This window comes from Mobula birostris, chromosome X (genome assembly GCF_030028105.1).
Source record: "Mobula birostris isolate sMobBir1 chromosome X, sMobBir1.hap1, whole genome shotgun sequence".
In the NCBI taxonomy this organism is placed as follows: domain Eukaryota; kingdom Metazoa; phylum Chordata; class Chondrichthyes; order Myliobatiformes; family Myliobatidae; genus Mobula; species Mobula birostris.
The window spans coordinates 46,345,266-46,359,922 of NC_092402.1; the positions used below are offsets into that span (position 1 = coordinate 46,345,266).

At 42.1% G+C, this 14,657-nt stretch overlaps 1 protein-coding gene across 13 annotated transcripts in view; it reads left to right on the forward strand.

Annotated features, from left to right (window-relative positions):
- Positions 1-14,267, forward strand: part of lrrc3ca (leucine rich repeat containing 3Ca) — a 105,739-nt gene extending 91,472 nt beyond the window's left edge. For all 13 annotated transcript variants that reach the window (XM_072249317.1, XM_072249322.1, XM_072249310.1 and 10 more), the window contains one exon: positions 10,453-14,267. In XM_072249317.1, the coding sequence (XP_072105418.1) occupies positions 10,539-11,321 (783 nt within the window). In that variant the 5' untranslated portion in view covers positions 10,453-10,538 and the 3' untranslated portion in view covers positions 11,322-14,267. The remainder of the gene's footprint in view (positions 1-10,452) is intronic.
- The last annotated feature ends 390 nt before the right edge of the window (positions 14,268-14,657 follow it).

A 14,657-nucleotide genomic window follows, 5' to 3' on the forward strand; every position in this document is an offset into this window, starting at 1 on the left:
TTACTCTATGTATTATCCCATTTTTGACAAAGGTAGCCACTTCTCCTCCATTACCTATTTTCTGATCACATCTTATTATCAACATAACTTTGTACCTTAAAACTTAGACAACATTTCAAGCAGGTTTCCTGTACACATATAACATCAGCTTTATTTGTTAAATCTCTAATAAGGGCTCCAAAGGTTATGCAGAGAAGGCAGGAGAAAGGGATTGAGAGGGATAATAAATCAGTCATGATTGAATGATCAAGAACTCGATGGGCTGTATAGCTTAATTCTGCTCCTATGTCTTAGAAGCAGAATTTGTATGAATTTGCTTCTATGTCTCAGAAACAGACGTTGTAGCGCGCGACGGAGTAGTGGGAACTAGTGGGAGACAGAGTAGGAAGGCTTTGGCGAGCAGAGGCTGAGGAAGAGCTTCATTCCAAGTGAGGTAACGCGGGGTTAGTTCCTTGAATAAATCTAATTACCTTAAGAGTAGGCAATGGAGGCAGCAGTTAGGGCAGTTGAGTGCTCCATTTGCAGTATGTGGGAAGTCAGGGCGAGCATAATCGTCCCTGATGACTACACCTATAAAAGGTGCATCCAGCTGCAGCTCCTGACAAACCGAGTTAGGGAACTGGAGCTGGAGCTGGATGAACTTCGGATCATTCATGAGGCAGAGGCAGAAATACACAGGAGTTACAGGGAGATAGTCACCCCTAAGAGTCAGGAGGCAGGTAGCTGGGTGACTGTCAGGAGAGGGAAGGGGAATAGACAGAATGAGCAGAGTACCCCTGTGGCCGTTCCCACCAATAATAAGTACATCGTTTTGGATACTGTTGATGGGGACGACCTACCAGGGACAAGTTGCAGTGGCTGCATCTCTGGCACCGAGATGGGACTCTCAACTCAGAAAGGAAGGAGGGAAAAGAGGAGATCAATAGTGATAGGGGATTCGATAGTTAGGGGGACAGATAAGAGGTTCTGTGGAAGAGATCGAGAATCCCGGATTGCCTGTTGCCTCCCTGGTGCCAAGGTCTGCGATATCGCGGATCGAGTTCTCGGTATTCTCAAGAGGGAGGATGAGCAGCCGGATGTCGTGGTCTATGTAGGGACCAATGACGTGGGTAGGAAGAGTGAGGAGGTTCTGAAAGGTGAGATTAGGGAGTTAGGCACCAAGTTAAAGGACAGGACCTCCAGGATAGCAATCTCAGGATTGCTACCAGTGCCACGTGCAGGCGGGTTTAGAAGTAGTAAAATAGCGCTGATCAACACGTGGCTGAAGACATGGAGCAGGAGGGAGGGCTTCAGATTTATAGATAATTGGGCAGTTTTCCAGGGACGGTGGGACCTGTTCCAGCAGGATGGTTTACATCTGAACTGGAGGGGGACAAATATTCTTGCAGGTAGGTTTGCTAGAGAAGCTCCAGTGGATTTAAACTAGATACAAGAGGGGAGGGGAACCAGAGCGTAGGAACAGATGTAGGGGAGAAGGAAGAAAAAGGAGGGGTGTGATTGGCAACTAAATATTCCTGGACTTAATTGCTTCAGGTGTGATAGAATCTGAGGGGAAAGAGGGGGAGGTGTTGCATTGCTTGTCAGAGAAAATATTACAGCGGTGCTCTGGCAGCATAGATTAGAGGGCTCGTCTAGGGAGGCTACTTGGGTGGAATTGAGGAATGGGAAAGGTGTAGTAGCACTTATGGGGGTGTATTATAGACCACCAAATGGGGAGTGAGAATTGGAGGAGCAAATTTGTAAGGAGATAGCAGATATTTGTAGTAAGCACAAGGTTGTGATTGTGGGAGATTTTAATTTTCCACACATAGACTGGGAAGCCCATACTGTAAAAGGGCTGGATGGTTTAGAATTTGTAAAATGTGTGCAGGATAGTTTTTTGCAGCAATACATAGAGGTACCAACTAGAGAAGGGGCAGTGTTGGATCTGCTGTTGTGGAATGAGATAGGTCAGGTGACGGAGGTTTGTGTTGGGGAGCACTTTGGGTCCAGTGATCACAATGCCATTAGTTTCAATATAATTATGGAGAAGGATAGGACTGGACCCCGGGTTGAGGTTTTTGATTAGAGAAAGGCTAACCTTGAGGAGATGAGCAAGGATTTAGGAGTGGATTGGGACAATTTGTTTTATAGGAAGGATGTAATAGAGAAATGGAGGTCATTTAAAGGTGAAATTTTGAGGGTACAGAATCCTTATCTTCCTGTTAGGTTGAAAGGAAAGGTTAAACGTTTGAGAGAGCCATAGTTTTCAAGGGATATTGAAAACTTGGTTTGGAAAAAGAGAGGGATTGACAATAAATATAGGCAGCTTGGAGTAAATGAGGTGCTCGAGGAATATAAAGAATGTAAAAAGAATCTTAAGAAAGAAATTAGAAAAGCTAAAAGAAGATATGAGGTTGCTTTGGCAGGTAAGGTGAAAATAAATCCAAAGGGTTTTTTACAATTATATCAATAGCAAAAGGATAGTGAGGGATAAACTTGGTCCCTTAGAGAATCAGAGTGGACAGCTATGTGTGGAGCCAAAAGAAATGGGGGAAATTTTGAACAATTTCTTTTCTTCGGTATTCACTAAGGAGAAGGATGTTGAATTGTGTAAGGTAAGGGAAACAGGTAGGGAAGTTATGGAAACTATGATGATTAAGAAGGAGGAAGTACTGGAACTTTTAAGGAATATATTTCTATTTCCTGAGGAGATTGAGGTCCTTTAACATCTGTCGGATGATGCTGAGGATGTTCTATGATTCTGTGGCCAGTGCTATCATGTTTGCTGTTGTGTGCTGGGGCAGCAGGCTGAGGGTAGCAGACACCAACAGCATCATCAAACTCATTCGTAAGGCCAGTGAAGTTGTGGGGATGGAACTGGACTCTCTCACAGTGGTGTCTGAAAAGAGGATGCTGTCCAAGTTGCATGCCATCTTGGACAATGTCTCCCATCCGCTACATAATGTACTGGTTGGGCACAGGAGTACATTCAGCCAGAGACTCATTCCACCGAGATACAACACAAAGCGTCATAGGAAGTCATTCCTGCCTGTGGCCATCAAACCTTACAACTCCTCCCTTGGTGGGTCAGACACCCTGAGCCAATAGGCTGGTCCTGGACTTATTTCCTGGCAGAATTTACATATTACTATTTAATTATTAATGGTTTTATTACTATTTAGTTATTTATGGTGCAACTGTAACGAAAACCAATTTCCCCCGGGATCAATAAAGTATGACTATGACTATGACTATGACCATGACTATGACTATAAAAGTGGATAAGTCTTCGGGTCCTGACAGGATATTCCCTAGGACCTTGAGGGAAGTTAGTGTGGAAATAGCAGGGGCTCTGACAGAAATATTTCAAATGTCATTAGAAACGGGGATGGTGCCAGAGGATTGGCGTATTGCTCATGTTGTTCCATTGTTTAAAAAGGGTCCTAAGAGTAAACCTAGCAATTATCGGCCTGTGAGTTTGACGTCAGTGGTGGGTAAATTGATGGAAGGTATTCTTAGAGATGGCATATATAATTATCTGGATAGACAGGGTCTGATTAGGAACAGTCAACATGGATTTGTGCGTGGAAGGTCATGTTTGACAAATCTTATTGAATTTTTTGAAGAGGTTACTAGGAAAGTTGACGAGGGTAAAGCGGTGGATGTTGTCTATATGGACTTCAGTAAGGCCTTTGACAAGGTTCCACACGGAAGGTTAGTTAGGAAGGTTCAATTGTTAGGTATTAATATTGAAGTAGTAAAATGGATTCAGCAGTGGCTGGATGGGAGACGCCAGAGAGTAGTGGTGGGTAACTGTTTGTCAGATTGGAGGCTGGTGACTAGTGGTGTGCCTCAGGGATCTGTACTGGGTCCAATATTGTTTGTCATATACATTAATGATCTGGATGATGGGGTGGTAAATTGGATTAGTAAGTATGCAGATGATACTAAGATAGGTGGGATTGTGGATAAAGAAGTAGGTTTTCAAAGCTTGCAGAGAGATTTAGGCCAGTTAGAAGAGTGGGATGAAAGCTGGCAGATGGAGTTTAATGCTGATAAATGTGAGGTGCTACATTTTGGTAGGACTAACCAAAATAGGACATACATGGTAAATGGTAGGGCATTGAAGAATGCAATAGAACAGAGGGATCTAGGAATAATGGTGCATAGTTCCCTGAAGGTGGAATCTCATGTGGATAGGGTGGTGAAGAAAGCTTTTGGTATGCTGGCCTTTGTAAATCAGAGCATTTAGTATGGGAGTTGGGATGTAATGTTGAAATTGTACAAGGGACTGATAAGGCCAAATTTGGAGTATTATGTACAGTTCTCGTCACCGAATTATAGGAAAGATGTCAACAAAACAGAGAGAGTACAGAGGAGATTTACTAGAATGTTACCTGGGTTTCATCACTTAAGTTACAGAGAAAGGTTGAACAAGTTGGGTCTTTATTCTTTGGAGTGTAGAAGATTGAGGGGGGACTTGATAGAGGTATTTAAGATTATGAGGGGAATAGATAGAGTTGACATGGATAAGCTTTTTCCATTGAGAGTGAGGGAGACTCAAACAAGAGGACATGAGTTGAGAGTTAAAGGGCAAAAGTTTAGGGGTAACATGAGGGGGAACTTCTTCACTCAGAGAGTGGTAGCTGAAGCTTCCAGCAGAAGTGGTTGAGGCAGGTTCGATGTTGTCATTTAAAGTTAAATTGGATAAATATATAGACAGGAAGGGAATGGAGGGTTATGGGCTGAGTGCAGGTCGGTGGGACTAGGTGAGAGTAAGAGGTCGGTGCGGACCAGAAGGGTCAAGATGGCCTGTTTCCGTGCTGTAATTGTTATACGGTTATATATGGTAGAAACAGAATTACAAACAATGACGTACAATGACAGAGTTACATTAATGACATACAATGTGCCCTTCTTGTTACTTAAAGAGCTTCCTTTGGGGTTAGAGTGGACAAACAGGAGAATGGCCTCTGGCTTTTACTCCTCTTTTGGACTCTGATGGGGATGACAGGACAGTTCCAACATGGAGAAGCCAATGCTCTCTTCATGTTGAAGTTGGTGAGTAACATATCTCCAATCTGGTAACTCCATCTTGGTTTCATTTCACTGCTGGAAGATGTCAGTTTGTTTGAATTTGCAAATTAGCAGCATTGAAAAGCAAGTCTCTATGCACCCAGGAGCATAGAGTGTTGGACTAATTTGAGTAATGATACTTGTGAAGCATCCTGATCAGTTACTGTCCAGATGCCAACTGGGCATTGATTGCCCCTGTGTTTTACTGCCAGTCAATCAGCTTTAGAGAAGTCAAGGCTGTGTGCTTAGCCCCCTTCTTTACTCAATTTATACCTATGATAGCATGGCTAAGTAGAGCTCCTATGTCATATTCAAGTTTGCTTATGACAGCGCTGTTGTTGATAGAGTCAAAGGTTGTGATGAATCAGCATATAGGAGAGAGAATGAAAATCCGGCTGAGTGGTGCCACAACAACAACCTCTCACTCAATGTCAGCAAAACCAAACCGCCGATTCTCAACTGCTGGAGGAAGAAGCTAGAACCGGCTTCCATGAGGACTGGGCCCACGAGCCAATCCTCACCAGGGGATCAGAAGTGGAAAGGGTCAGTAGATTTAAAATCTTGCTGTGATACTGCTTGGTATGGAAACACCAATGCACATGAAAAGAGGGCTACAGAAAGTGAAGAATATAGGCCATTCCGTTACAGGCAAATCCCTCCTCACCATTGAGTACAGTTACATGGAGCACTACCGTAAGCAGCATCGATTATCAAAGACACCCACCATCCAGGCCATACCCTGTTTTCACAACTACCATCAAGCAGGAGGTACAGAAGCCTTAGGTCCCACACCTCCAGGTTCAGAAACGGTTATTATCCTTCAACCCTCAGGCTCCTGAACCAGCGTGGATAGCTTCACTCACCTCAACGCTGAACTGATTCTATGACCTACAGTCTCACTTTTAAGGACTCTTTACAACTCACATTCTCAGTATTTTTAAAATTTGCACAATTTGTATACTATTGCACATTTGTTGTCAGTCTTCGCTTATGTAAAGATTTTTTTTAGAAATTCTATTGTATTTCTTTATTTTCTTGCCTGAATCTCAAGGTAGCAGTTCATAGTAATATATACATACTTTGGTTATAAATTTACTTTATTTTGAACATTTTCACATCTCTGAACTACATTAATCTGCTCACTCTTTGGGCAATTTCAGAATCAGAATTAGAATCAGCTTTATTATCACTGGCATATGTCATGAAATGTGTGCTTTGCAGCATCAGTACAATGCAATACATAAAATATACTGTAAGTTGCAAAAAGAATGCAAAACTAGCGTGGTGGTGGTCATGGGTTCATGGTCCATTCAGAACTCTGATGGCGGAGGGGAAGAAGCCGTTCCTAAAACGTTGTGTGTGTGCCTTCAGGCTCCTGTACCTCCTACTGATAGCAGTAATGAGAGGAGAGCATATCCTGATGTTGGTGGGGTTTGTCTAATTCTATAAATAAATGGAAATGCAAACTAATAACATTAAAAATAAACTATGTTTAGCACAGCAAGATGAATCAATTTAAACCTTCTGCTTCAAGAATCTATCCATGTACCGTGGCCAGATCATTCCTGGGTGGAGATAGGGCTGCTTTCAATGGTGGGGATCTAGTCTTGCCCATCAGCAGAACAACTATGTTCTCTCTTTACCAGCTCCCTCTCTAAACTACCCATCTGTTGAAGTTTGTTCTTAAAATTTTTCTTTTTGACCAAGGCATAAATGTCTTATGTGGCTTGGTATAAACACTTTTCTGATTAGTTTCCCATGAAGCTGCTTGGCTGTTGTCTTACATTATAGCTTGCTATGTATGTGCAACTTTTATTGCAAAGGTAAAAGGAACACTTTTTGTTGCTGACCCTGGATTTCAATTTTGTTCAGAAAGGATACAATCTCTGATTTATTTTATTCTATTTTATTTAGAGATACAGCATGGTAACAGGCCCGTCTGGCCCACTGAGTCCATGCCATCCAATTACACCCATGTGACCAATTAACCTACTAACTTATATGTCTTTGGAAACAAACTTCTTACAGAGAGCGGTGGAATCGAGCCCAGGCCATAGGCACTGTAAAAGCATTACACTAATCACTAGACTACTGTGCCACCCCATTTAGTTCAAGATATTTTCCAATACCCACATTTTGAAAAGAAAATATTTTTATTATTGAAATAATTTCTATTTCTATGGTTTGAATTATTCAGTTGTTATTCTTAGTTCAATTCAAGATTGATTGTAAAGTTCAAACACGAGGAATTCTGCAGATGCTGGAAGTTCAAGCAACACACATAAAAGTTGCTGGTGAACGCAGCAGGCCAGGCAGCATCTCTAGGAAGAGGTGCAGTCGACGTATCGGGCTGAGTCCCTTCGTCAGGACTAACTGAAGGAAGAGCTAGTAAGAGATTTGAAAGTGGGAGGGGGAGGGGGAGATTCAAAATGATAGGAGAAGACAGGAGGGGGAGGGATGGAGCCAAGAGCTGGACAGGTGATAGGCAAAAGGGATATGAGAGGATCATGGGACAGGAGGTGGGGCATTAGCAGAAGTTTGAGAAGTCAATGTTCATGCCATCAGGTTGGAGGCTACCCAGACGGAATATAAGGTGTTGTTCCTCCAACCTGAGTGTGGCTTCATCTTTACAGTAGAGGAGGCCGTGGATAGACATATCAGAATGGGAATGAGATGTGGAATTAAAATGTGTGGCCACTGGGAGATCCTGCTTTCTCTGGCGGCACCTCCCCCTCGTACCCCATCCATTATTTATTTATATACACACATTCTTTCTCTCTCTCTCCTTTTTCTCTCTCTGTCCCTCTGAATATACCCCTTGCCCATCCTCTGGGTTTTTTCTCCCCTCCCCCTTTTCCTTCTCTCTGGGCCTCCTGTCCCATGATCCTCTCATATCCCCAGAGAAAGCTGGATCTCCCAGTGGCCACACATTTTAATTCCACATCCTATTCCCATTCTGATATGTCTATCCACGGCCTCCTCTACTGTAAAGATGAAGCCACACTCAGGTTGGAGGAACAACACCTTATATTCCGTCTGGGTAGCCTCCAACCTGATGGCATGAACATTGACTTCTCTAAATTCCACTAATGCCCCACCTCCCCCTCGTACCCCATCCTTTATTTATTTATATACACACATTCTTTCTCTCTCTCTCTCCTTTTTCTCCCTCTGTCCCTCTGACTATACCCCTTGCCCATCCTCTTGGGTTTTTCCCCCTCCCCCTTTTTCTTCTCCCTGATCCTCTCATATCCATTTTGTCCAGCTCTTGGTTCCATCCCTCCCCCTCCTGTCTTCTCCTATCATTTTGGATCTTCCCCTCCCCCTCCCACTTTCAAATCTCTTACTAGCTCTTCCTTCAGTTAGTCCTGATGAAGGGTCTCGGCCCGAAACGTCGACTGTACCTCTTCCTAGAGATGCTGCCTGGCCTGCTGCGTTCACCAGCAACTTTGATGTGTGTTGCTTGATTGTAAACTTGTTATTATTGTTTGGCAAAATCTAATATCCTTAGACTAAAACATTTTCAGCCAAACAGATCAACTAAATTGGAACTAAATTGGTAGAAACCAGTATGCTTGGACACTCAAAGTTAGAATTTTTCAGTATTTTCATTTTATTTTCTCTAGTTACCATGGTTACATTATTGACTATCCTATTTTATTATGTGTCCACAAACAAATGTGATTGTCTAGATTGTGTTCAATATTCACATTATGAAAACCGCACTCTTGATCCATAATACATGGTAGCCATTTTAAAATGTACACCCAATAGAAGAGATTTACCAGAGCAAAGACAATCTAAGTTTTCAGCAGCTATCCAGTCTTCATTCTTTTTCTAGTTGGTAATTGTAACAATTGGGGCTTTTGGTTATTATTGTTCTGAGAGGTGAAGTTTTGGCATGAACAGAAGGCATGTTTGTTGATAGGAAATAAAGAGTTGAAAGCAGTTCAGATAAAGGTTACTAGGCAGATACATGGAATGGGTGAGTTGTCTTATGAGGAACGATTAGATTGACTGGGCTTTTATCTACATGGGTTTGGAACAGTGAGAGGGGAATTGATTGAAATGTAAAAGATCCTGAGGACTCTTGCAAGGAATGACATGAAGAGGATGTTTCCTCTGGTGGGAGAATTAGAACTAGGGGCCATTGCTTAAAAATAAGGAGTCGCCCTTTCAAATAGAGCTGAGATGAAGTAAATCCTATGAGTGGGTTGAGAGTTTTTGGAAATCTCTCCATTAAAGGCAGTGGAAACATAAGACTTCGAACGTTCTATAGGGATTGATGGATTCTTGATAAGCAAGCTCACTGTGGGAAAACGAGCATGTGAATTTGAGATTACAGTTAGATCAGCCATAATCTTACTGACTGTTGGGGAAGTCTGGTAGGTCTAAATCCCTCCACTCCTGTTCCTATTTCAAATATTGTCTGAATTGTCCCTAGTACTCTGATTAGTATTCCATAAACAACATCACTGAAAGAGTTATCATATCCCAATACATGAGAAACATTTGAAAATTCTGGGCTTGTACTCAGTGGGGTTCAGAGGATGAGGAGGAATCTACTAAATATTGAAAGGCCTACATAGTGTGGATGTGGAGCAGATGCTTCCATTAGTAGGAGAGTCTCAGATCTGAATGTGCAGTGTCAGAATAAAGGGACACCCTTTTATAACTGAAATGAAGTTTCTTCAATCAGAGGACATAACACCATAAATCAGCGAATTGTTTTATGTCTCCCCTCTTGCTGTGAAACGGAGACACCTCTTTTGCCTTATTAGGGAGAGAGAGAGTGCCTGTGGTATGTCGAATTATCGTGTGAACGAGTAGTCTTTGGGGTACTGCAAGTCTGTGTCTTTATTGATGCTTTGCTGCACGCTTAAGTGCTCAGTGGAGGGCACTGATGCTTTTTGCTGGTGGGGGAGGGGGGTCGTTGCTTTGCTGTGGCTTACATGTGGGAAGGGGGCGGTGGGGTTTAGGGGTTCTAACATTTAACTGTCATTCATTCTTTGGGGCACTCCTCTGTTTTTGTGGTTATCTGCGAAGAAAAAGAATTTCAGGATGTATATTGTATATATTTCTCTGACATTAAATGTACGTTTGTACCTTTGAAACTTACTGAACCTGTGAAATTCATTGCCATGGAGGGTTTTGGATGCCAAATCTTTGGGTATATTTAAGGCAGAGATTAATGTGTTCTTCGTTGATAAAGGGGTTAAAGGGAGAAGGTGGGAGAATGGGGTTGAAATAAACTTTGGCCACAATTGAATACTGTCTTTCCTTCTTTGCACTTCAAGGGTGCATCATTGTTAGGTGCTTTTAAACATTCTGAAACTGTGATATATCAATTGCAGAACACTCTTCACTAAACTTGCATGTTTCCCCTCCTTTCAGATCGCAGCTGCGGTTCCCAGAGGTGCCACAGAGTGTGGGCTCCGTCGTGGATTGGAGGATTTCCAGGATTATGCCGGTGCCCCGGAATGGAGCTGAGGATCCTGCTCCTGCGGCACTCTGTCGCCATGTGGCTGCTCCTACAAAGTTTTGTCCTGATGATCTTCTGCTTTAACTCAGCAACGACGTGTCCGAAAGGCTGTTACTGCTCGGACCCGGACAAGAAACTGACCGTCCGCTGCAGCGACATGCACCTGAAGGAGGTCCCCAGGGACATTCCAAACAACACTCGGAAGCTCTACCTTGATTCCAATCAAATAACTTCCATTCCGCATGAGGTCTTCAAGAACCTGCACGAGCTGGAAGAACTGGACCTGTCCAATAATGCCATTCAGCACTTGGAGTTGGGCGCCTTCCGAGGGCTAAATGAAAGCCTGAAGTTTCTGAACCTCTCCCACAATAAACTGGTGACTGTCAACAAAGAGGTCTTCAGCAAACTGAAAGCAGTTATTAAACTTTCGGACAACCCCTGGTTTTGTAACTGTGACCTGCAGGAAATGATCAAGACAGTTACTGTCAAGGTTGAGTCCACCAATGACATCATCTGTGCATCTGCTTATCCAGAGGAACACACAAAGAAATCCTTCTTGGAGGTCGCCCACCATGTCAACTTCTGTAACTTTCAGAAAAAGACTACCGATGTGGCAATGCTGATCACCATGTTTGGCTGGTTCACCATGGTCATCTCTTATTTGGTGTACTACGTCAGGCAGAACCAGGAAGATGCCAGGCGCCACCTTGAGTACCTGAAGTCGCTTCCCAGCAAGCAGAGGAAGTCAGAGGCATCCTCCACCATCAGCACAGTGGTGTAACAATGTACTTCCAATCCTTGCCACTGGGGTGTGTGGGGTGGGGGAATGGTGGGGAGGAGGTGAAGGTGACATAAAAACACAACTATCTATTGGCTCATGATCCATGACACTGGAACGGTGGAACGGGGAAGATCAGTTCTTCTAGACCAGTGGATCATAACTCTGGCCTCTTCTCCTGATCTACCAAACTGAATCATTTAAAAATTAGTTGCCAAAAGCAAATAATAATGAATTCATTGGATATGGCAGTACATTGCACAGTAGTGTACTCAGATTAAGAGGTCACAGTCCAATGTGTACTGTTGATGATATGCTCCTCAGAACCAAGGAAAGAATAAGGAATTAGTTTGTAGCTGAAAGGAAATATGCCTGTGACTTCAATGTGTCCTGAAAGATATTGTTTTGTTTTAACTTTGTCCAAGTTTAATATCTTGGCCTCCTTTCTCTCCCAGTCTGTCTCCCCACTGTGTCCAATCTGCAGATATGCTTCTGAGGGACAGACAAACAGGATGATGATAGCCACCCTGTGCAACCAGAGGTGGCCACTTGAGGTTGTGGCTATTTTCAGGTCTCTTTATGGAAGATCACACTGCATCAGAGATTAAAGATTACACAGAGATTAGCTTTATTTGTCACATATACAACAAAATATTGACACGCAGTGAAATGCGTTGTTTGCGTCAATGACCAACACAGTCTGAGAAGTGCTGGGGGCAGCCCGTAAGTGTCGCCATGCTTCTGGCGCCAACATAGCATGACCACAGTTCACTAACCCTAACCCCATATGTCTTCGGAATGTGGGAGGAAACCAGAGCACCCGAAGGAAACCCATGCGGTCATGGGTTTAACATACAAACTCTGCACATTCAGTGGCGGGAATTGAAACCTGATCTTACATCTGGCACTGAAAAGTGTTACGCTAACCACTATACGCTCTCGTGCTGCCCACCAAACATCAAAGTAATAATTGGCTCTGAACATGATACTGATAGACGATCTTAGGCGCTGTATGGCAAATACTCTTATCTTCCATTATAACTCCCATCATTTTACACATTTTTGGCAGTCTATTGGCCTAATCTCTTAATCAAAACAGCTGAAGGCCACAAAATCAGAAACAGAATCAGGTTTATAATCACTGACATATGTCACAAAATTTGTTATTTTGCAGTGGAATACATAAAATGTACTATAAATTGCAAAAAGAAATTGTATATATATAATTTATATATATATATATATATATATATATATGTATAAATTATATAATATAATATAAATAAGTAGGACAAAAAGAGAGCAAAAATAGTGAGGTAGTGTTCATGGGTTCATAGTCCATTCAGAAATCTGATGGCTTCCAGATGTCATCTAACTTGCTTGAACCTTGCTTGAACAGCTGACAAATAGAGCAGAGAAGCTGCCTTTATACAACTGTATAGCCAGCTTCATTTTGGCCAGCCTGAAAAGGATGATGAAAAATAGCACTCACGACAGAAGTGATGCAGAACTGGTCGTATGAATCTGAGGCTGAGTTTATGAACCAATATGCTGAAAGGACTTAGTGGACCATGCAGCATCAAAACTCTTATCCAGACACCTGTATGACCTTGCAGTCCAGGAAGCTGTGACATGCACACCCTCACTCATTGCCTTGGTTTCAAAATCACATTTGGAGATATCGAGGATTGAGATTAAAAGAATGCTCCCTTTTGCACACAAAGATATTGCTGAAAACCATGGATCATGACCTAATAAGTTTACTATCTAAGGTCGTGGAAGTGATTGGGTGCACAGAGCTCGTTCAGGCAAACAAGAAATGCAGACCTGTAATGTGGGATGGTAACTTAGGAAAGAGAAGTCACAGGTGAAGCCAACAGCTTTGAACTTGAGAAGAGAAGCAGTAAGGCATTACCATACCTGGAGCTGTTGCTACCTGGTGTTTCACTTGGTAATCAAGTGTAACACATTTAACCAATGAGTTATGAAGACAGATTAGAACTAACCAATTTACCCACTAACAAATAGCACTGGAATGGTTTTCCTGCTCGCCTCTTTAGAGCGAAAGCACCAAGATTGAAACAGCTCTGCTTTTAAAAGAATTAACCAAACTTGCACCCTTAGAGAGCAAAAACCTTTGGCATTAGTGGACTCAACTAACACTCCACAAATGCAGAACAGAAGATGAGCCTCACTAATGAAACTGTAGCCAGCTGCTGGAATAATATGGGAAAATTCATCTTTGCTTGTTAGTGTTAAATACTTGTGAGATTTACCAACTGTTGGTCCTAATTGTCTCTTGACATTCAGTCCCATTGACTTTAATGCGTATAGATGTGTGTAGTGCTGCTGACTCAAGGTTGATTTCTCCACCTCAGCCTTTTCAGACTGATCCCACTAAAGGGAATAGAACAAGGTGCTGAGTTCCTTACATTACAGCAGTGATTTCCTTTCAAGATATAATTTCATTAAGAGTAAATGGTGGTAATACTTTGCTGGTCAAGGAGCAACTTTTGAGAGGTGGTACTCTTAAAAAAAAGAGTAAGTAAGAATTTCACATTGATGACTTTTGATGACTTTTCATCAGCTGTAAAATGCTTTGGGGCATTTCCAAATCATAAATGACATTATTATTTAAATAAATATTCCCCCGTTTTAATTGCTTTGACATTTAAGAATTAGTCTGGATTTCTCCAATGAGCTCAAACTGCACCATCTGGATCTAATGTGATCTAATATTTCTGTGCTTACTGTATAGTTTGTAAGGACATACTAGAAAATGCAGCATGAAAATTTCTCAATATTGCACAAACTATTTATAAAAGTCAGACATTGTACCTAACATTGAGTTGCAACCATTCCCCTCAGTACCCTGCAACCAATACTTCGGCCTTACAGTGAAAGAGTCTGTGATTTTCAAATTGTATTTTTCAACCTATGTAGTACTAATTGGCTAATCAATAAAGTTTTTAAAGATTCTATTATCAGCGTTATTTGTTTTAAACTGTGCATTGCTCATAAAAAAAGTCTTTTCAGTAAATCAGTTAGGTTACAAATCTCTTGAGAGAGCCTATTTCTTCCAGCAAAAACTGAACCAAGACAAGAGTTGATAAGGTTAAAATTCAGCTGAAGTCCCATTAATTAAATGCTGGATGGAAACTTCAACCCTCTTCAAACTTCACATTACTGGATTCCATCCATAACTATTTTCTCCTCTTGTCATGACTCTTGCCCACAAATGTTTTCCAGTCTTTTTCCAAGAGTAGGGGAACTAAGAATTTGAGGGCATAGATTTAAGGTGAGAGGGGAAAGATTTAGAATTAACCTGAGGGGCAACTT